The 23,305-nt window shown below is 38.0% G+C and overlaps 1 protein-coding gene across 3 annotated transcripts in view; it reads right to left on the bottom strand.

Annotated features, from left to right (window-relative positions):
* Window positions 1–23,305, bottom strand: part of LMNTD1 (lamin tail domain containing 1) — an 89,374-nt gene that overhangs the window by 39,462 nt on the left and 26,607 nt on the right. Inside the window, exons 1-2 of one of the 3 annotated variants that reach the window (XM_045554179.1) lie at window positions 18,277–18,373; window positions 3,977–4,095 (exon numbers count right to left, since the gene is read on the bottom strand). The exons of 1 other annotated variant lie outside the window; for it this stretch is intronic. In XM_045554179.1, the coding sequence (XP_045410135.1) occupies window positions 3,977–4,065 (89 nt within the window). In that variant the 5' untranslated portion in view covers window positions 4,066–4,095; window positions 18,277–18,373. Of the gene's footprint in view, window positions 1–3,976; window positions 4,096–18,276; window positions 18,374–23,305 lie in introns of those variants that run through there. One more of the 3 variants, XM_045554178.1, reaches the window with a different exon arrangement.

Below are 23,305 nucleotides of genomic sequence, written 5' to 3'. Positions count from 1 at the left end.
CAAGAGGATTAGCCCGTCTCTATTGACCGATCTCAGCTGCTTAATCACAAGCATCCTCATCATTTCATCCAGTTGGTTGCAGTAGACATCTGCTGTAATCGATTGATCAGGTTTCACAAAGATATAGGGACCACCAAACAGACACCATTAGCTTTTTTTGGTGAATATTCAGTTTTGGACTGTGTTTTGGCACTTCATCTTTAGTCCAACCATTGTGCAGAACACTTGCAATTGTCAAAAAGAATTCATTTTTCATCACACATAACAATATGGTATAGAAATGGTTTGCCTTCATGTCGTGACAGCAAACAAAGGCAAGCTTCAAGACTTTCGAGATGATTTCTCTTCTGTCGCTTGTTTAATTCATGCAGTGCCCATCTATCCAGCTTCTTTACCTTGCACATTTGTTTCCAATAGTCCAATATTATTGGAATAGTAACGTCAAACCTTGCTGCTAATTCATGTGTAGGTTGAGATGGATTCACTTCCACTACAGTTGTCAGCTCATCATTATCCACCTTGGTCTCAGGTCACCCACGTGGCTCATTTTCAAGATTAAAAATCACCAGAATGGAACTTTTCAAACCATCGATATACTGTGCTTTCATTAGCCACATCCTTCCCAAACACTTCGCTGATATTTTGAGCTGTCTGTGTTGCATTGGTTCCATGGCAGAACTCACATTAAAAAATAACACGAATTTTTGACTTATCCATGGTTTCACAAAAATTGCTCTAAAAAATATAACAGATAATCACAAGCCAAACCATGAGTTTGAAAGAATGAGGATGTACCTTCACGATAAACATAAAACAAGAAGTGTCAAAGTAAAATGTCAGAGATATCAACTGTCAAACTTAGTACTTAAGGAAATTGATATTTCATACTTAATAACCTGTTTAATATGTCATTGTTTCCTATACCTTTTTCCTTTAATTCCTATTGCTGCTTAACTAATTTTTCTATATTAATAAACATTCTATAGTTAATGTTTGCCTTCATATAAACTCTGTGTGTGTGTGTGTGTATTTGTGTGTTGGAGGGAATGGCAGAAAAGAGGGAGAAGAAAGAAAATTTTCTGGTGCCATTATTATAAGTTAATCTTACTGTGAACAAAGATTTTCCATTCTTTTTTATAAATATAAAAGCATTTAGTGCACAATCATTTGAATAAGGTCCCTATACTACAGTACAATTATTTTACAAGTTAAACAATACTCTTGTGATATGGATCATAAGAAGGCTTATGACACTCCATTTTATGAGTCACATTGAGACTCTTCCCAGTGACCTCAAAGCAAATCTTGTGTGTGTGCACCTGTGTGTGTGCATATGTGCGTGTGCATGGAGGCGTGTCTGTGTGTGTGTGTGTTTAATGCTTAAATTGTGAACAAAGTACTGGAGACCAAAACCCTTTATCTCTCTGAAACACTGGACAAATAACCAGTTCAACCATGCCCTTTCTGGGGGCCACATATCTATCCACCATAAGCAGGAGCTAAGTATTTTACTTGCATGGATTATCTCCATTTTGATCTGTTTTCCAGAGCTCTTATAAAGTCATTTTATCCAGTCTCTAGTTTTTGTTGTTGTTGTTGTTGTTTTTAAGTCTCCATGGGAGAATGAAGGTCCGGAGCTTCCCAGTCCACCATCTTGCTGATGTGACCTTTGATGTCTTTGTTTATCAAGAGGTATTACCAATCATTTTGTTCTACAATTTGAAAGTTCCCTTGTTAAAAATCTTGTATCTGGAGAGATTTGTAATCCAAAGCCACCTGCTCTGAATGTATGTCTCAGAAGGCACAGACATCTCAGGCAAATTTTTAAAATAATTAAATGGCATTGGCTTTGAAAATGTTGTTACTGGAAAATGGCATTATCGCTGGCCCAGTGCTCAGTTAGCTTGCACACTTGCCATTCTGCTGACACCCAAGCACTTAATGTCAGAAAACCTCTAACCCATGAAGATATGCCCTTGGGTCTAACTGTGGAGGTAGTGAGGAGACCATAGAGGTATTAATAAATCATCAAACTACAAATATTTCATCTTTGTTCAATCCAAGACAGGATTATATGACACGCTGTCTCCCTGACACTAACTACAACAAGCAAGGACAGTACTTTTCTCTTTTCACATTCCTTACATCTGGGTTTCATTACAGACTGGCTACATCTTTTCAGCATGTTCATTTTACAAGCTCCCAATTTTTTTCCTCCAGTAAGACAATAACATTTCCAACTAAATTTAATTCCACAAAAGATTCCCAATAAGACTTTGCAAATGTTGCAGTCAGAGAAATCTGGCCCAGGGCCATAGGATGTTCTTATTTTTGTAGCTGAGTAAGGAATTTCTGATGACCGCACATGTCTTTGAAAGAGCTGAAACATTTCAGGAACAAACTCATGTGATATAGCCCACCCTCTGAACTCTCCATTTGCCTACCTATTCAACTCCTTTTGGAGAGATTTTTCTTGATGTTTAGTTAATTTTCCCTTTAGCATAAGGAATTTTGGTATTTTGCTCCCTCTGTAATTGATTAGCACTAAACCAGGGGCAGTTACCAAAGCTCAGTTCCAGCGTTTCAGTGTTACTTTGGGAGGTACTTCATTGGTAATACCAATGACAATCATTTATCAGAGGACCTTTAAGGACAAATATTTAAAAGATGGATTTGCTCAAAACCACAATGAGATATCACTTATCTCCAGTGAGAATGGCCTTTATCAAAAAGTCCCAAAACAATACATGTTGGCGTGGATGCGGAGAGACAGGAACACTCATACACTGCTGGTGGGACTGCAAACTAGTGCAACCCCTGTGGAAAGCAATATGGAGATACCTTAAACAGATTCAAGTAGACCTACCATTCAATCCAGCAATCCCATTATTGGGCATATACCCAAAAGAACAAAAGACATTCTATAAAAAAGACATCTGCACCCAAATGTTTATAGCAGCACAATTCACAATCACAAAGATGTGGAAACAACGCAAATGCCCACCAATACATGATTGGATTAGTAAAATGTGGTATATGTATACCATGGAGTATTACTCAGCTATAAGAAATAACAGTGATATAGAATCTCTTATGTTCTCCTAGATAGAGTTGGAACCCATTCTACTAAGTGAAGTATCCCAAGAATGGAAAAATAAGCACCACATGTACTCACCAGCAAATTGGTTTCCCTGATCATCACCTAAGTGCACATTTGGGAATAACACCAATTGGGTGTCAGGCAGATGTGGGGTGGGGAGGCGATGGGCATATACCTACATAATGAGTGCGATGTGCACTGTCTGGGGAATGGACACGCTTGAAGCTCTGACTCGAGGGGGTGGGGGTGGCATGGGCAATATACATAACCTAAACTTTTGTACTCCCATAATATGCTGAAATAAAAAAAAACATAAAAAAAGATGGATTTGGAATGAATAGCAAACTAGGTCCAAAGTAACAATAGCTTTAAATTACGTATACTCAATGCTATAAATATCTACTTTTTAAAAAACGTTGGAAAACCAATGCTAATGCTTTAGTTGATAGAATGATGTAGTAGTAGCAGTAAAAATAGGGAGTTGTAATTTTATAAAACATCCCCATCCCCCACAGACATTTCCAAAACCAAAATTCTGGTAATTTTTTGTCCCTAGGTCAGCAAAGTAGTTCTGAAGAATTTATCTACAAATTTCCTTACCATGTTAAATGGGAACTTTAGACTCTTAACTAGGTCTTATATGATGGAGATCTGTCTAGATGAACTTTTATATTATGCAAGGACTAGAATCTTATAAAATAGTGTCTGGGGAAATAGTTGTAAGCTATAGTTCATTATTTTTATTAAATTTGTGGAAAGTATTTCTAGTTCTATTTCATAAGATGGTTTGAAACAAAAGAGTTGGTCAAGCACTCCATCGTTATCCCTCTAAAACTCAGACCCTCATCCTCATTTCCTCCTACTGTGTGTTCTTACTGCTCTTGTTTCTCCACTTCATCTTCCTGTTTGTGGACTTCACTCTGCCGGGCCTTTGAAGCTTCCTGAATGTCTTGTGTGTCTTTCATCTTGGCTACATAAGAAGTCTCTTTTCTTTCCTAGGAAACAGATCATGACATCAGGCAGTGAATACAGCTGACATTCAAGGCAGATTTTCTTTTTAAAGTGACCTCACCTGTTAATCCAACTACCTTCAGGCACCTGCCAGCTCTAATTTCTTTACCAAGCTGCTGCCAGAACCAGAATTCTCTTGTAAATATGTAAGTAACAACATAGCCAATACTGATACTGGCTAAGGATATTAGACAAAGCACAGTGAAGGTGTGTAGCAGTCACTGGAAGCAGCTCAAGAGACAGGACAGTAACCTAACCTGGCAAAGAGACCTTTGTGACTACAGCTTTCACATCTGGCCAACCTTGCCCCTTAGAACTATGAGGTAATGTCTCCATAGTTACAAAGTTCCAGTCTCTGAACAATTACCATGTCGATACTGCACCTGCTTTGCGGTTTGCAGACATTAAATAATACAACCTGCTTTTAGGAGAGCCACATCTCCTACCAGACAGACTTTGCCACCAAAATGTTTGATATCTTACTCTGAATTTCTAAATGTCAAAGCCAGTAGGTAAATATCAGGGGAATTAATCGCAGATCCATCCTTCCATCCTTCCATCCTTCCTTCCTTCCTTCCTTCCTTCCTTCCTTCCTTCCTTCCTTCCTTCCTTCCTTCCTCCCTCCCTCCCTCCCTTCCTTCCTTCGACAAATGCTTTGAAAACATGGAAACAGTTAGGCAGCAGGAATAGAAACCATAAAATTTTAACGCATAAAGGATTCTATCAGTAGAAATAGTAAAATCAAAGCCAGGAAACTTAAATTCTTCTCCTACTTATGCCAGCAGCATGATTTAGAAAAAAATCACTTAATTCAGTTTCTACTCTATATGAAAGACCCACACTAAATGTTTCATGATAATGATGGTATGAGAACAAAAACTGTCAAAGCTGAGAGTAAATGATTCTACAGAGTAATAAGATATATGAATGTTGATGACTACTGGATGAGTTCATTCAACAAATATTTAAGGAGCATCTACTATGTACCAGGAACTGGCTAGGTACTACGAATAAACAATTCCTGCTTTAAGCAATAATAATAAAATATCTTCTCATCTAGATTTGAAAATTCTTTCAAATGATGAACAGTATTTAAATACAAAGACAATTAATAAAGTAACTTTTAATACATCCAAAGAAAAAGACAAGAAGTGTATCACCCAATAAGGCAAGTATAAATCACAATTCCTTATCAGCCTTATGGGCCAATTATGAAAATATACCATCAGGAGATTTACAAATATATACTTATGTTTAGAAAAGAATTAAAAATGGATTTATCATTCCATGCCACTATCCCAGTGTCCCTACCTGTACCAGTCTGGATGGTTTCCCAGCTGTTAAAAATTTCTCAACTTGAACTGCATATATTAGTATGAAGTCATTATGACCTCATTTGTTTTAGCAGAGAGCCTATTCATATTTTCCAAAATAGTTTAGAGAAATAAAATTCTGTCAGCTGAGAAAAAATTTTGAAGGCTTTAAATTTGTGAATGTTTCAATATTCATTCCCCATACAGGATATTTTTCTTATTTCCTTTCCCAAAATTATTGCATATATGCAATGAAAACCAATTTCCTCTTTTGCTGCTGCTCAAACTAATTTAGCGGTTTACAGCAGGGGACAAAGTGAACCATAGGGGACATTTTGTAAGTATGAGAGGACATTGATAAAGATTTGGGGGAGTGCTAACATCATTTAGCAGACAGGAGCCAGAGGTGCTAGACGTTCTGCAATGTGGAAGATAATCCAATCCTACCTGACAAAGAATTTTCCCACATGCCACGTGACTTTTCAGACATATCTGCAGGTGGAATATAGATTATAATTATCTGAGCCTAAAGCCTAGCTCCATGTTTCATATGACTACAAAATATTTTTGCAGTTTTAATAAATTACCAAATTTTCCAGGAGGTAACTATTGTTTAAATTGAGGGAAGATTGTATACTGATTTGTTCAGACCTTTTCCAAGAGTTGTTTATCAGTTTGGAAGAAGATCACATCATCAATGGCAATACTACTTAGTAGTATTCATGTGGTTGATATAACTTACCTGACATAGGTAATAAAAGTAGCAATAATACCAACAACAGCAGCAAAATCAACCTGAATCTGACAAATTCTCTACCTCGCATGTAATACAGAGGACAGAAGAGCACTTTAGTTAATAGAGTAAGAGATTTAAAAGACACTTTTTAGGGGTGATATGGTATTACGATTGTATTTTTTTAAGAGTCCTTATCTTATAGAGATAAGTACTAAAACATTTATAGATAAAATAGTGTGTCATCTGAATTTGCTTCAAATCAATACAGAGGGTAGGGAGCAGATGAGGATGTATTAATAGATGAAAAAGATGGGCCATGATTTGTAATTGTTGAAGCTGGGTGAGAAATATATGGAGAGTCATTATACATGATGACTATTTTTTGCCATAAATGTTTGAAATTCTCCATAGTAAAAAGACTAAAACAGAAGGATCAGTTGGGATGCATGGACTTCAGACAGTGATTGCATCATCATCATCAGGCTGTCTCCAGCCCAGGAAGGACAGAGTCAGGGAAGAGTTGAAGGGGAGCAGCAGACACCCTGCTTGGAGGTGCGGCCTTCTTTACACAGGGTCTTGCCCCATAGCTCTAGAAGATGGGAGTCTCCCCATTTTCCAAATGAGGAAGTGGAAGTTCAGAGAGATGAAATACCTCTCTCTAGGTTATAGGGCCAGTAAATGGCTGAACCAGGACTTAGTCTCATCCATCTGTAACAGAGACAATTTCACTATACTCACTGTTTCTGTTTAATTCCTGTCCAATATCTTCCTAACTCCTTCCGTGGTCATTGCCAAACACTCATCCACTCCTGAACCAGCTTTATCCTGTTCTTTCTTTTCTCTAGTCTCAAATCACTCTCCCCTTGGCCTCCTGGCCCTCTGTCATTTCTCATTGGCCTTACCCACTGGGGGGAAAATATCAGAATTTTCCATGGGGAATTGAAGCCCCATAAAAGTTGACATATCACAATAGGGTGATGAAAACTGAGTTTCATGTTGTGAGCTTTCTACTTTGGTTAAAAAAACAGTAAAAGTGATAAAGTTCCATATTCTGCAATTTAAAAAACAGGCAAAATATTACATAGACACAATTTTTAAAAATCTGAAGAATACAAAGAACTGGCTTTATACATTCTAGTCCTCTGTCTCTGCATATGGGGAACATTTGCACAGCAAGGGATTTTATTAAATTGGTAATACAAATAAAATGTCTTGTGTGACTGAAGGCTGTATATACAAAGAGAATTTTCGTCTCTTCTCAGGCCATGAGTAATATGCAGTTAAATGATATTCAGTTTAGGATTACAGCTTAAAACATTATGACATGCTCTATTATTTAAGATTCAAAGAGTTTGGAATACAAGTGTAGCACTACAATTTCAGATTTGTACCCACATAAAACTAGTATAAATTCGTATTATAAAACATCCTGCTAGTCTAAAAATGTACCAGGGCAATTCATTTCCTTCACACAGATCCACATGTAAATAACACAGCCTCAAACCCAGATGCTATTATTTTACCTTGAAGTCAGGGTCACATGAAGGTCTTACTGGAGGTGTTCTAAGGGTGGCTAATGGACCATATATGGGGAGATTCAAGTTTCAGATAGTTCATTCAAAGTAATCTTCATAGGCCTTCCAAATCACAACATTATGTTGCAAAAGAACAATAAGATCTTAGATCTGCATTCATGATGCACAGTGTCAAACACTGGTTTGAATCTTCAGACATATCAATTTCAGCAATAATTCATAAATAACTGCATAGTTACTTGACACTTAGGTTATGTGTATTTTAGGCTTTGCCTTTATCCATGAATCTCTTCTATTCATACTCTTTAGAGGAACATAGTCAGGATTTTCTAAGTCAAGATACCTCAGACTTGTTCAGGGAACAGAGATTCATAGCATTTGATTTTATTTGGAGAATACCAAGTTCTCTGTAGGATATTAAAAAAAAATACAAATCAATAAATTTTTATTTCACCTATACACTATTATATATATTTTTACTAGCAAAAAGAAATCTACCTCATATTATTTGTATGCCATATGAACTCATAACCACCAGTCCACATGTCTTAAAATAAAATAAAACAACCAACAAACTGTTAAACCAAGAGCATATGGTTGATTTTCAGTTTTCCTATTGATATGAATCTGCTATTTCATTTTCTTATGTTATACACTGGCAACCTCTAGCAGAAAAGTTGTCTGGAGCCAAAGACTTGTGAAAAATTATAGGAGAACAACTTGAATTGAAAAAATTCTATCCATTAACTTTTTTTCCTTCTGGATAAAGTCATTATTCAATATAACAGCTCTGTGTAGTAGACTCTCTATAGCTCAGGGAACACTAGCGCCCCATAGGCACACTGGTTAAAATATATGAAAATTTTAACCTATGTGAGGAGCTCTGGGTTAAAGGAGTAAGAAGGAGTTATTAGTAATAGAAGCCTGAGCATGAGCCCTACCAATCCTTCAGACACAAACACAAAACTGTATGGAGCCCAACCAAGCCCAGTGTGCAAACATACCCAGGCAGGCAGGGGCCTCAACCCTGCCTTCTCTTCCTCCCTAGTAATTGCGCAAATAACAAATTTGATCAGTGGTAGCTACTGTTAGTATTATTCATTATTTATGTATTTATTTATTTTGAGACAGAGTCTCACTCTGTTGCCAGGGCTAGAGTGCCGTGGCATCACCTAGCTCACAGCAACCTCAAACTCCTGGGCTCAAGTAATCCTGCCTCAGCCTCCCGGGTAGCTGGGACTACAGGCACGTGCCACCATGCCCGGCTAATTTTTTCTCTCTATATTATTTTTAGCTGTCCATATAATTTCTTACCATTTTTAGTAGAGACGGGGTCTCGCTCTTGCTCAGGCTGGTCTCGAACTCTTGAGCTCAAACAATCTGCCTGCCTCGCCCTCCCAGAGTGCTAGGATTACAGGTGTGAGCCACCGTGCCCGGCGTATTATTCATTATTGATAATAGCAATAGTGGCAAAAATTGATTACTTATTCTTGAGAAATTCCATGAAACTATTTGCTGAATGAAGTCATTTTAATTATTATCCTGACAATTTGAAGTGTAAACAAATTTAAGTTGGCAAATAGAAATGTTTCCCTCCATGTGCAAATGAGAGAATAGAAAAATTTGGGATGATTCTAGGGATACTAAAGATACTGAGGTTTGAGTTCTGTCTTTTGTAAGAGAAGGACCCCTCTAGCCTTCATGAAGGAACAGGAAAGAGACCACTGGGGTGGATAATATAGTGTCTGAAATGACATTGTGTTGTTGGTTTGAAACCTAGTATATAAGAAAAAGGTAAAAACCAGGCATCTGAGATGGAATGAGAAAATTCATGCAGTGTTAGGAAACTGAACTCTCTAAAAGACCTTTGGCTGGATAAGGATTAGTCTGCTGCAGAAGAAAGACAAGCTAGACATTTTTATTTGCTAGAAATTTTCTTTAGCTGGTCTATTATTCTTAGTTTTGTTGTTACTGTTCTGTGTTCACTTTTCTGAGTAAATGCGTTTACAATTCAGAGTCAGCCATGCTTGATAGGGAATAAATATTATTATACTACTACATTTGTAGTAGTAGTATAACAGCTATCATTTATCATGTTTCCTATTTGTGTTAAGTACTCTACATATATTATCTCATTTCATCCTTATAATGATGTATTATTATCCATCTTTCACAAATGAGGAAATTGATGCCTATAGCAGTCAGGTAATTGCCCAGGGTCACACTGGAGCTCAGGTCTGTCTGACATCAGCGGCTGTATTCTCAACCATTACATTATCCCATTCCCTGCAAAATATGAACACCACCATTTACAAGGCAATTGGACAGATACTCTATAACACATAAACATGTCAGACATGTTCCTTGCTCTTCTAGAATTTATCCTTTAGAAGAAATGAAAGTATCCATGAATATAAAAAAATAAATAAATATAATGCATGACAGAACGTGATAAGAATCAAAGGAATAATTTGGCAATAGCTGGAATAACTCAGGGAAGCAGTTACTTTGGCTGTGCCGTTAGGAAAGACCATGGAAAAAGTGACTTATGGGTGGAACTCAAAAGTTAGGATTTCAAAAGGCAGAGAACAGGAAGGAAGGCATTTAACAACTTATGCCTTCATGCATACATTCACTCAACAAATACACATATTAAGTGTCTGCAGTGGCTAGGCGGGGTTATATGTACTTTCCTGGCATGCATCAAAATGCAGGGGCAGGAAGTACAAGTAGAGACGGCATAGGCATAGTAATTGGCCGAGGCAGCAAGAGGGCGTGGGTGGGCAGTGGGAAGCAGAGCCGGAGAGACAGGTAAGACCAGACAGACTATGGAGAGCCTTGAACATAGGCCCAGGAGTTGAATGCGTTCCTAGTGTGCATGATGTAACCATTTATTTGTTCCTAATGGATTAATAATTTAGATGAATTACAGGATACTGAAAGAAACTGTTGCTATCCTAGTCCGTTCTCCTGTGGGTGGCTCTAGAAGTAACCTCTTTAAAAGATTCTCTGGTTACTAGCACACTAATAGTATAAGCAATAACTTGCACACTATGAGGAACGTCCTCTTTATTAGTTCAGTTAGAGTAAAATTCATTCTGCTGTTGTTGTTAGGAATAGATATAATTAAATACTGAGCAACATTACCAAATCATTTTTAAAAGTGTGCCCAGGGCCAACTTCACGGGCCTGTGACCTGAGCAACCACATGGGGGCCCATGCACAGTAGGGCTCCATGCTTCACTTAATGATCTGCTGGTGTTGTCTTAAAATTCCTAATTATTTTTTAACAAGGTGCCCCACAAATGATATAACTAGTTCTGAGTAGACCAGTTTTCAAATTGTCCCCTTAGGATAGGAGACAAATTATCTCAGCAAATGGAAATGAAAAATAAATTTAGTTATTTAGGAAATTAAGGTGACACTGCTAAAAACAAAAGATTTGAAAGATTTGTAATGTCATATTTATGTGAAATGACTTTTAGCTCCAGTCACCAAGGGAATTGCTATAAAGATAAGAAAGGTGGTGATGGCATGAATGAGCCCAGGGCCCCGTTAGGCTTTGGAGCCAGACACTTTTGAGTGCAAACCAGGGCTCCTCCATTGATCTGCTATAGGAGCTTACGTAAAATAACTTGCCTAGGTTTCAATTTCCTCTCCTGTAAAATGGGGAAAACAAGAGTACTGTTATAGGAATTTGACATAAACTATACACCTAGGGACTGAAAAACCTGTGTGTATTATTCATATCATCCATTTTATTGACCTTAATGCTAAAAAAATTTCTTCCCTTCTCTTATATATTCAGAGTATTGGGACTTAATTTTATTTAGTGCAAATGGCAACATGGCATTTATTTATGAGTCTGTATAAAGATTTGATGGAATACATTTTTATAATCTTTCCAAAGTATAAATTAAAATCCTGTTCGGGTACTTAGATGTGTACACAAATTCCTGACTTTCATAGTATCACTAGTCTAATGAAGTACAAACATAGATGATCCCAATTAGCAAGCAATCCAAACGTGCGACGTTGAATCATGCACGATTACACTGGGGAGAAGGAATGAAAAAGGGAGAGAGTTGAGAGTATTAACAAAAATACCATGTGGCATGAAATATTAATAGAAGCAGTAAGATAGCAGAAAATTAGAGGTTGAAAACTTGCAACAAAAATGTGAAAATCAAAAAAGAAAACCTCTCACTCTGAGCTACTGTGCTAGCATATTTCCTTCCTTCTTTCCTTTCTTCCTTCCTCCCTCCCTCCCTCCCTCTCTCTCTCTTTAGGGGGAAAATGGGCTGTGCTATTTTCATTTCCATACTGCTCACTCACATTTACTGCTGTGATATGTTTTCTTCCCTCATGGATAGATCACACCTGCTCTCAGGGGTCACAGTGACTGACCTCCCAGTAGATCCATTTAATGGCTTTAATCCTCAGTCTCCTTTCCTGAGCACTGACATGATTGATCACTCTTCTATCTGCACGCTCTCCTGTTTGTGTGTTATCACTCTCTCTTGTACTTCCCTTCCAAATTCTCTCCCAACTCCCCTTCCTCCTTTTTATCTGCAAGTTCAGAGGATCCCCTTGTATCAGTCCTGACCTTTCCTGTGTGTGTTGGTTTTTGCTTTTCCAATTAACTTCATCAATCTCACTCTTTTTCCTATCTTAAACCATTACATCTTTTTGGCTCTAAAATCTCTAGCTTATATTTTCCTCCTAAAGTCTAGTCTAGCAATTCCAATTGCCTACTGTATGTCCCCAGTGTTTCCAATGCTTCTCAGCTGTCTCTAACTATTAGGGGCCTCCCTAAAGGAAATAAAGCCCAGCCCGCTCCTAGAATTAATGAGAATTCAGGCTGATAGGCAATATTAGCTTGTGAAAAAAGAAGGTCTAGAAATAATGTAATCTTTTGACTTCCCCATGGCTGAGATCTGAGTGCTTCGAAATGAACAGAGCTCTAAATTGGCCGATAGCATAACATGTCAGTGAAAGACTGAAAAAACTGCAAAGTCCCACCCAGAAGGCTGTTTGGCTGGTCCTTCCGCCTGGGACTGTGATGCCCATTTTTTTCTGCCAGTTCACCGGGGGTGGAATGGAGAGTATCCTTGTTAAATGTCAACTTTGTTCCCTAGGAAATGGGCAACTCGTAATGGCACAGAACTGGCTTCTTAGCCTAAATCAATCCTTTTCCTTGTTGCTTGATTTTGCTTTTTACTTCTATTATCAGGCCCTGAAAGGTCTTTCCTGATGGCAATTAGTTTCCACCTTCCACATGAGTCTCTGTGTTCCGTGCTGTGACAATCCCCTTTGGTACATCATGGGACCTGACTGAACTGGACATGAGTTTGCCCCACCCTGGTCCGGACGTGATTTAAGACTATTTATCCCTCTAGGGAGACTCTGTCCTTGATGTTCACAACTTTTTGAAACTTTTTGAGCTGTATTGATTACAGCTCAAATCCTGCTTGGCTCTTCCCTAAGCCCTTTCTCAGCTGGCACAGCCAGTGTCAGTGCAACAGAGCAGTCGCCTCACCTCCCACAGATATGGAGGGTGAAATTGACAGTGGGGAATATGGAACAGAGAGAAGGGCCTGGAAAAAATGGCACAAGTGTTTTCTATCTCTTTAAAACCTCACCCACTGTTTTTGAAAACTACAACCTGCATCCCTGTCTTAGGTCAGTGGTTGGGAGGGGCGAGGAATTCCTTTTATTCTTCACGCTATAGGCGATGGCTCAGGGGAACTGTCCATGGGGGCAGAGGTCCAGGAGGTCCGGGTGGGCCTCCCAGGTGGGTGGAGGTCACGAGATTGTCTTCACTGAGATTGTCTTTGCCGAAATTGTCTTTGCCAGAGATGGAACAGATCAGAATATAGCCTAAAGCTGAGAACCCACCCTTTAAAAGCTCTGTATTTCTACTTACAATTTGGAAAATTGGTACATTAAGATGAGAGTCTGCCATTTTCCTCATTTGCTGGCAAATAAATAAATCTCTCTTTCCTTCTCCTCAAACCACTTGTCCTCATTCTTCTGATGCAGACTTGGGGACAAGTGCAGAGCATCCAGTAACATCCAGGCATTTATAATTAAGCTCTTTAGGAGAGAACTCTATGTTCCATATTCCCTTGTGTTTACTTTTTCTTCTCCTGTTATCACTTTCTCCCAGGCACCCAATACCTAAATCACTTCTTCATCTTTGACAAATCTTTCTCCTTTGTGACTTTATTTATTTATTTATTTATTTATTTTTGGGACAGAGTCTCACTCTGTTGCCTGGGCTACAGTGTCATGGTGTCAGCCTAGCTCACAGCAACCTCAAACTCCTGGGCTCAGGTGATCCTTCTGCCTCAGCCTCCCGAGTAGCTGGGACTACAGGCATGCACCACCATGCCCGGCTAATTTTTTCTATGTATTTTTAGTTGTCCAGCTTATTGATTTCTATTTGTAGTAGAGACAGGGTCTCGCTCTTGCTGAGGCTGGTCTCGAACTCCTGAGCTTAAACGACCCACCTGCCTTGGCCTCCCAGAGTGCTAGGATTACAGGCGTGAGCCGCCGTGCCTGGCCTCCTTTGTTACTTTAAAATAAACCATTTGCTGGGTTATTTTATTCTACCTCCATAACTCCCATCTGTTCCTCCACTACCTAGCTCAAACAAAGTATTCAGTTTTGTTTATCTTGTGACTTGCCTTGACCCATGCAATACTTTAACCAAAATAATCTAGGTAGTGTCTTTGTATGTGCCCCCTGCTTCCCCACATTCGTGCCTTTGTTCTGACTATTCTCACTGAGGAGCAACATTCTTCCCTGCACTGCTTCTGACTCTAAAGATCTATTCATTTCTCAAAGCCAGTTTTCTCATCTGTAAAATGGAATTAGTACCTATTTCATAGAGAATTAAATAAATCTAACTAAGGCACTTTAAATGGTAGCTATACTATTATTTTATGGTTCATATTAGTATCATTAGCACTGATCTCCTTAAATAAAGCGTTTTCTGATTCTCTCCAAACTAGAAATGATCCCTTTCCCTCCTGAATATCCATGGGGCACACTTTCCATTCTTTCCCCTGGCATCATCACTTTCTATACTACAAGACAGTTATTTAATATTTTTGAAAATACCTTATCTAATTATATTAGATAAGCTCCCTGGGGTCAGGGACCATTCCTTGAGCATCTTTGTTCCCTCTGCAGTGCACAGAATAGATACCTTATAAGTATTTGCAATAGGAAGGAACAAAATCACCACAGTGGTAATTATAGTTTTATTACAGCTTTGCTCACAAATTGCACCTTGTTGAAATTACAAATTAACAAATCCCATTATACCTACAAATTACACAGTGAATCATTCGTCTGGAGAGTGATTACCTGGCTCTTTGAGAGGTGTTGGCAGGCTCTAAATGACAGGCAAAGACCTGAAGAAGGCGGTGCTGCTGCTCAGAAGTAAGAAACCTGGAAGACTTTTGTCCCTGGGGAAACTTTTCAATTCCAATATCAAATTTCTCCCTTTTTTGGGCTGCAAGAAGCATCACTATGTTATCAACTACCAAGAAAAAAGCCCCCAATAAGGATTCTAATAGGGAGCTCTGGCATAGAGCTGGGACCCCGAAGGGACAACTTGTATTTCTCAACCTTTGAACTGGGAGGAGGGAGGAAAGAAAAATCTCCCCTAAGATTTTGAACTACAAGCCATTACTCACATAGGCATGAGGTCTGAATACATGCTACCAACGTGATCAAAAACCTCAGGAAGAGAATTTCATCTGAAGTGGTCTCAGGTTGGTAGTGGCCCTAGTTAACTGTTGGAAATAAATGCTTCTATAAGAAATTCAACCCAGGACAACAGCAATGCCATAAGATACCATCCAATTTCAGAGGCGTTACATTGTAGGAAAATGTCATCTTAGAATTAATGCTGTATGTTGTTTCCATTAAGGACAGAGAAGGTCTGCAAATAACTCAATGGGGAAGATAGAAAATAAAAATAAACCTCTCCTTTGACATTTTGACCAGGCCAATTGCCTCTCTTCCAGTGACTGGTTAGGTAATAAACCTAACCGTATTTTTTGAGTTCAGAAAAGAGATTCTGAGTCGGTGGGGCAGTTCAGGGTCTGTGCTGGTCCCATTGCCCTGTCCTGTCCAGCCTGTGGAAGGAGAGGATGTGGGCTTGGAGGTAGTGGTGAGAACCAATTTATCTAATCCTGCGGGACTGACTCCTACCTGCCAGTGTCTTGACTTCACCCGCAGAGGGGCTTCTTGCTGTGTTCGCCTGCCTGGTTGTCCACATGCTTAGCCATCCTCCTTTCTCCCATCACACAGAGCACAACAGGAAGCAGCTCATTCATCTAATGGGGCACATGTGTGCATGCATGGGCACATGCATGCACACACATTCACACACACACACACACACACACACACACACGCTTTGGGAAGATTGGCCAATCACTTTTATATTATTATGAATAAAACAAAATCCCTGAAATGTGGTGGTGCCCTAAATAGGAGTTTAAGTGGCACCAGAGAACAGGAGGAAAGGTGAGCTGGGCAGATGGAAAGGGCAGGTTTGAGTGAAATACCGCAGTGGTGGTCTTTGGGCGAGCAGAGCTAGTGTGGGGGCTGCAGGTTCCGGAAGGCTGGGAAAACAGTGGCATTGGGAGGTGAGAATGCGCAAAAATAAGTTACCCAACATTATAGCTTTTTGCCTAGGGAACCTGGTAGGGGCAGGTAACAAAATAAAAATAGAATATGCTTTCAATGTGACTTGAAATACTGATCACACACTATATTACATATGTTTGTGAATCAGTTTAATGCCAAACCATGTAAATGAGGGAGCTGTTTAATACTGTACTGCTCATTGATATGAAGATTCATTACCACTTAGTGTACACTAGTGCAGATTCAGACTACAAACCAATACCTGGCAATTCCCCAATTGCCATTTGCCAAGTCAGCGCTGGAGCTTTATGTGCAGTCTGTTACTATGTAACAGCGTGCAATCTTGGAATTCACTAAAGCAAAATAATGAAAACAGTCTTCAAAGACCTGTAATCAGGGATATCTGCAAATCAAGCTCACCTGTAAAGCAATCAAAATCTAACCTTGGCCTTATCAGCCCAGTGAAATACAAATAAGCCAAATTTAATTTTTGAATACATTTTGATATTTATAAAATATGATATTTAGTCTATAAATTGACTCAAACCATAAAACTAAATTAAACTGATCTAATTCAGGAAGATCTATTGGCATTTCCATTCCGTTCTCGGGCAAATGATCCTTACGGTCTCACTGGTCAGTGGGAAGGACGTTGGCTTTTTCTCTGAGAGAGAAGGAAAGTCTTGAGCCAAGGAGCCCTAATCAAAGAGTGCTGGGATCTGACTTCTGTTTTAAGAGAACCACTTTGACTTCTGTATTGAAAACAGACTGGAGGAAAACAAGAAGCAGAGAGATCAGAGAGGAGGAGAACACTGCCATCACCCAGGGAGAGCCTGCAGTACTGTGCGCCAGAGTGGTGGCCATGGAAGTGATGAGACAGGGTCAGATTCGGGAAACAGTCTGGAGCAAAGCCGGCAGAATTTGCTGGGAGATTAGATACAAGGTGTAAGAGGAAAAGAGGACACAAGGTGACTCCAGGGATTTAGGCCTGAGCAACTATAGGAATTGAGCTGCCAATTTATACATATTAATCTATATTTTTTCTTACTGAATATTTTATATATATCTAAATATATGTGATGTATATGATGAATGTATATGAATACATATGATGTATGCATCATAGTCATTATTTACCCCTTTTAAGAGTGCAATTGAAACTACCAGACCTTAACTGTGAGAGAGGCTAACTGCTTACCCAAGGTTACCTTGCTAGGAAGGGACAAGCTAAGCCTTGAGATTTACTCAGTGTAATCACTGAACCTGTCCTCTTTAAGCTGTAGCACATTGGCTCTCACACACATCTCGAGTTTGGGGTCAGCAAAAATCCTACATGATGCTTTAAAATTTGAGTATTCACTTCTAATTCATATATTTTACCTATTCGAGGACATTCTATACACCTAATCAGGTATGCAGTGTTTGGAGTGTCAACTTGAGTCCAGAACCCCATGTCCCACGTCTTGGAAACGTGACTAAATGTAATACTTTTGGCATAGAGTAAAGAAACTTGCATTTTAACTTCTGGTTGTCATCTGTGAAGAAAAATTAATTAAAAAACACAACCAAAAGGGTTGAAGATTATTTGGAGATTTAAGGAACATAAAATTCTGGCTTCAAGGTTGATGATATCATCATAGTATTATTTGCATTTTTTTTTGCCACCTGGAAAATGTATATTTTCATTGTAGACTAGGATCTAATACTTATTCAGTAAGAATATTTTTCTTTGGCCCAAAATGCAAATTTGGTGCTAGATATGAGTTCTAAAATATTACACTTATATTAAATTTCCAAACTTTTTTGTATCAAAAGAAATACTAGTTGAAGCACTTTCCAACTACAATAGATTATACCTGCTAAAAACATTGCTGGTTCTCATTTAAGTTGCTGATTTTTTAAAAAGAGTCTGACCTTGAGGACAGCTGCCAGCTGGCATAGAGCACAACGGAGATGTGAAGAGGACTTGAGCCAAAATAAACACCTGAGTCTCACGAGTGTGTCCTGTGGAGTGGACCCCTTCATGTCTCTGTAAGGCATTCAGGGTCTTGGATCCAAACATTCTTTCCAAATGGCTAACCCTCAGCAAACTCCTTGCTCTTCCAGATTCATTGGCATTTTACAAAACCTGGCAGCATCCTTGGGTCCTGCGTGTTAGGACTTGCAAAATACTATGAATCTGGGCTGCAACCTTCAGCTGAATTTGGATGTAGGAAATTAGCAATTACAAAGTGTTCTTTCTGCCAAAAATCACATGCTGCCACCATTACTTTACTTTGTGATGAAACAGGTCATTTTAATCCTTTGTAGTAGGTGGAATGGTGTGCACTTGACCAACCAAAAGGGAAAATACTTCTTAACTCAAGGGAGATATTTTCAGTTACCACATGCAGGCTTATGTACATAATAGGAAAAGTAATCCTTGTCCTCCCAAGTAAAACCTTTTAAAGTAATTTTGAAATGCAATTGGCAAAACCCCTTTTATTTTAATATGATACTTTATAAATTCACTAAAGTTTAACACCACCAGACCACACTAAACTAGGTTTCCAACAGCTAAGAGAAAAGAGATGTGAAACAATTAGACAGGAAATTGTGTTTACTTGCATTTTAAGATGTTGCATCAATTATATTTTTTCATTGGCAATGTATGTCTGGCTGGGTGACACAAGGTTATTCATTTTCATGCTGTTGATTAGAATGAGTGATTGGTCTGATCTGAAAATCAAATAATTCTATAGCTGGATGAGACTTTAAACATTAGTTCAACTTTCTTATTTTCCAGATGAAGAAACAAAGTCCTAGAGAACAAACTTACTTGCCCTCAGTCATTTGTCCAGTTGGTGACAGTTAATTCTAGAATTTAATTTTTCCATCTCACGGTCTTGAATAGAAGAAAAAGGCCCAGTACACTATGTCATGTAGATATTTGTATTTCCCCTTCTGCTTGTAAGTAAAATCCAAACATTTGGGGGAAGTGCCAGGGAAATGGCAGTGTCAAAGGCAAGCAGACTTTATATAGTAAAAGTACTATTTTTTTTTAATTTTTTATCCTTCCATCTGTATTATGATGGTAAAAGTTCCCCATGGTGATACCTCTATCTACTTAGCCACTCAAGCCAAAAACCAAAAGCTATCACCCCATCTGCTAGACCATCAACTCTTATCCACTCCTTCTTCTCAAACAGCTCTCAAATCTTGCCTTCACTCTCCATCCTCACTGACACTGCCTTAATGCACTCCAACAGTGCGGTAGTCTTTCTATTGATCTCCCTTGTTTCCACTGTCTTATTTCTCAGTAGCAAAAGCTGCCAGTTGTCCTCCATTTTCATTTTTTCACTTCCCAGCTTACCTTGCAGCTGGACTTGACCATGTGACTAAGTGCTGGCCAATGGGAGGGCAGGTAGAAGAGTCATGTGGCAGTTTCTGGGAACCTTCTTAGAAAGACAGTTGGTGGGCACACTTTGGCCTCTTTTACTTTGTCCCTACTTAACCTTGCTGTCTGGAATGTGGATACTGCCATCCTAGACATTAGATTGGGGCTGCACATGACAGTGACAATATAGGAAGAAGCTGAGTGACACCAGGGAGTCTCTGCTCTGGACCAGCCTTGTAAAGTGGTGTTACTTTGGATTACTGTCGATCAAACCAAACCTAATACTTATCATACACCTGACAACCTAAATTCCACAACATACTGAAGGTTATATTCCTAAAATGCAGATTTAGTCATGTCCCCATGCTTAAATGGCTCCCTATCGCTTATAAAGTTCAAACTCCTTATACAGTGCACCCTTTACGATCTGACCTCAGACTTTCTCTGTGGCCTCATCTCTTTTCACACTTCCCTATTATTGCCCTATATCTGTGTTAATTGTCTGTATGTATGTCTTCTTTCCTGGACTATGAATCCATTGAAGAAGAAATCACTCATTTTTTTTCTTCTTCCTTCTTTTTTTATAGTTGGGGGAAGAAATATTGCCTAGGCCCCCAATAATTATTTGTTGAATTGAATTAAAGTGAATTGAACTCAGAGGGTGTTTAGGAAAGAGGTCCAGAGAATAAGAAAACTAGGTGAATACTAGTAAATTTTTAAAAATTAGTTTATCTATATATAATTGGCAACATCCTTGGATCCTAACTATTAGTGTTTCCCAAGCACTATGGTCTTGGGCAGCAAATTTGACTATTTATAACTTATCTGGCTATTTCATACTATGTTTCCATGAAGCCAGAAGACTGGAAGTTCTTCTAAGGTTCATATTTATACTGATATTAAGGATAAATAAAATAAAAGACCTAGCCATGCCTCAGAGGTAGTAGATGTGATGTGTGGGTGTATAAAAGTTAATTAATGACTACACTAAACATAACATGTTCAGAAATAAGGTAGCAATAAAACAAAAATAAATTTGCTACCATAGCAACCAGCAATTTAATCAAATCTCCTGACTCATCTGGAATTAACATAGAGAGATTTGTAAATTGGGGTAAAATAGGAGATATAAGTGTATTTAGATGAGTATTATTTTGTTTTAAGTTTATTTAAATTTTAAATCAGGTAATCCAATGTAAATTTGAGTTATAAACCAAGCTGTAGAGCTAAAGTAAGATGGATTACAAATTCTGGACATTTCAAGATGAGGTAGGATAGCATGCTGAGTCTCACAAGTATGATGTTGATCTAAAATAGTAAAAACCAAAAGTATACACATAGACTAAAGCTCAATGTAGACCACATTAAACTATATTGTTTAGGGATGCATAGATAGATGGTAAAACTATCAAAGAAACCAAGGAAATAACTGCCAAAAAAGTGAAAGTAATGGTTCCTTCTGGAGCAAAGCTAGGGTTGAAATAGAGAGAGACATGGGGTCTCTGGGGTCCTGGAAATGTTTGTTTCTTGACGTGGGCTGTACTTACACAGATACTTCCTTAAAATTATTGATTAAATTGTACATAGATATTTTACGGATTTTTGTTTGTCTATTATTATTTCACAATTAAAAAGGGAGAAAGGCCTATACATTAATAAGTAAAAGTCAAACACCCCAATAATAAAATGGGAAAAAAATCAGAACTGAATGGTGATTAAATATTAAAAATATGCTCAACATTATTACCAACCAGGGAAATACAAATTAAAACCACAATGATTAACGCAAAACTTGATGCAGGTAAAAAAAAAAAAATCATAATAAGGATAAAAAAACCTACAATGAGATACTATTTAAAAGCCACCAAATGTGCTTAAAAAGTGTAACAATTTCTAGTCTTAACGAGGCTGTGGAGGAACAGAAACTCTTTTATGCTGCTAAAAACCAAATTAGAAAACAACTAGGGATTATCTAGCAGAGCTGAAGACATGTGTACACTATCACCCAGCAATTACTGTCCAATGTATGTGTGCAGTGATGTTCACAGCAACATCATTCATTATGGCAAAGTTCTGGCAACAACCTAAATGTACATCAATAGGAGAAAGAATAAAACTTTCATATACAACAGTTAGAAATAAATTAACCAGAGCTACACACATCTACATGAATGAATCTCATAAACATGTTAAGGAAGACAAGTCATTGAAAAAAATATAGGATGTCTTTTTCATAAAATTAAAAACTTATGAAATTATGTTCACATATATTTATGTACATGTTATGCACATATGCACATATTTATACATAAATTATAAAATCTCAAAGACAAACAAGAAGCCAATAAACACAAAATTCACCCACATTACTGAAAAGAGTTGGTACATCTGTGGTGATTAAAATCCCAGAGAAGATTCAAGTCTACTGTAAAACAGAGCAAATGCCTTTGGAACACAAGATACAAGTTTATAAAAAAAGAAAATCAATACTTAATCATCAGTCTTCGTGCTCCATGCTTGCTGAAAACCAAATTAAATCTCTTCTTTTTTAATATTTTATTTATTTACTTACTTTTTATTGGTATATAATAGTTATACATATTTTGGGGGTATATGTGATATTTTGATACCTGTACACAATGTATAATGATCACATCAGGGTAACTGGTATATCTATCACCTCAAACAAACATTTATCATTTCTTTGTGTTGGGGAACATTATAAATCTTCCATTCTAGCTATTTTGAAATATATAGTATATTATTGTTAACTATAACTTTTTTACTTTATTTTATTTTATTTTCAAAGATGGGGTCTAACTGTTGCCCAAGCTGGAGTGCGGTGACTTCACCATAACTCCCTACAGCCTCAAACTCCTGGGCTCAAGTGATCCCCCTGCCTCAGCCTTCCAAGTTGCTGGGACTACAGGCATGAGCCTCGATGTCCAGCTCCAACTATAACTTTTCTAAATGGTCTGTTAACATCTTACTGCCTACTCTATAATGTTAGAAAGTATATTTTAGGTAATAATGTCAGAAGATTTGATTATTTCTAACCATGCTCCTTTTATATCTAAAAATGCATCTTAATTAAATAATGATACCAGAAAAAGGGGTACTGACTGGGCCATAATTTACTATCATTTAGCTTTTTCATAAATCTATCAGAAAAGTATGAAATCAAACCTGCAACTGGGCAGTATGACTCTGGTTGTAATTTGTTAATCCTAAATTTTTCTTTCTTTAGGGCATGCATCCAACTAGAAAAGAAAAAAAAAAATACCCTCAACCTTCCTGCTGACTGTTCTTGACACCATACTGATTTTTTTCTGTTTAGGTAGAGAAGGGAAGGAACATTTTAGAAAAGAAGGGCATGGTAGCAGAAAACCCAAGATGTGCCTAGAGGGAAATCATTAATTTTTCTTAATTCCCAAGTTGACTATGTGTTCAAGGAGTCACAGGACTGCCTCTTCTTGGCTACTCTACAACTGCCTTAGACGTGCACGAAAGAGCTTTCCTTTGGGTTTTTTTCTAAAGGGTTTTTAATTGCTGACAGTCAAAAGATCG

The sequence above is a fragment of the Lemur catta genome, chromosome 6, assembly GCF_020740605.2.
Source record: "Lemur catta isolate mLemCat1 chromosome 6, mLemCat1.pri, whole genome shotgun sequence".
NCBI lineage: Eukaryota > Metazoa > Chordata > Mammalia > Primates > Lemuridae > Lemur > Lemur catta.
Note: the sequence above shows the minus strand (reverse complement) of the source record. Positions and strands in the feature narration are given on the sequence as shown.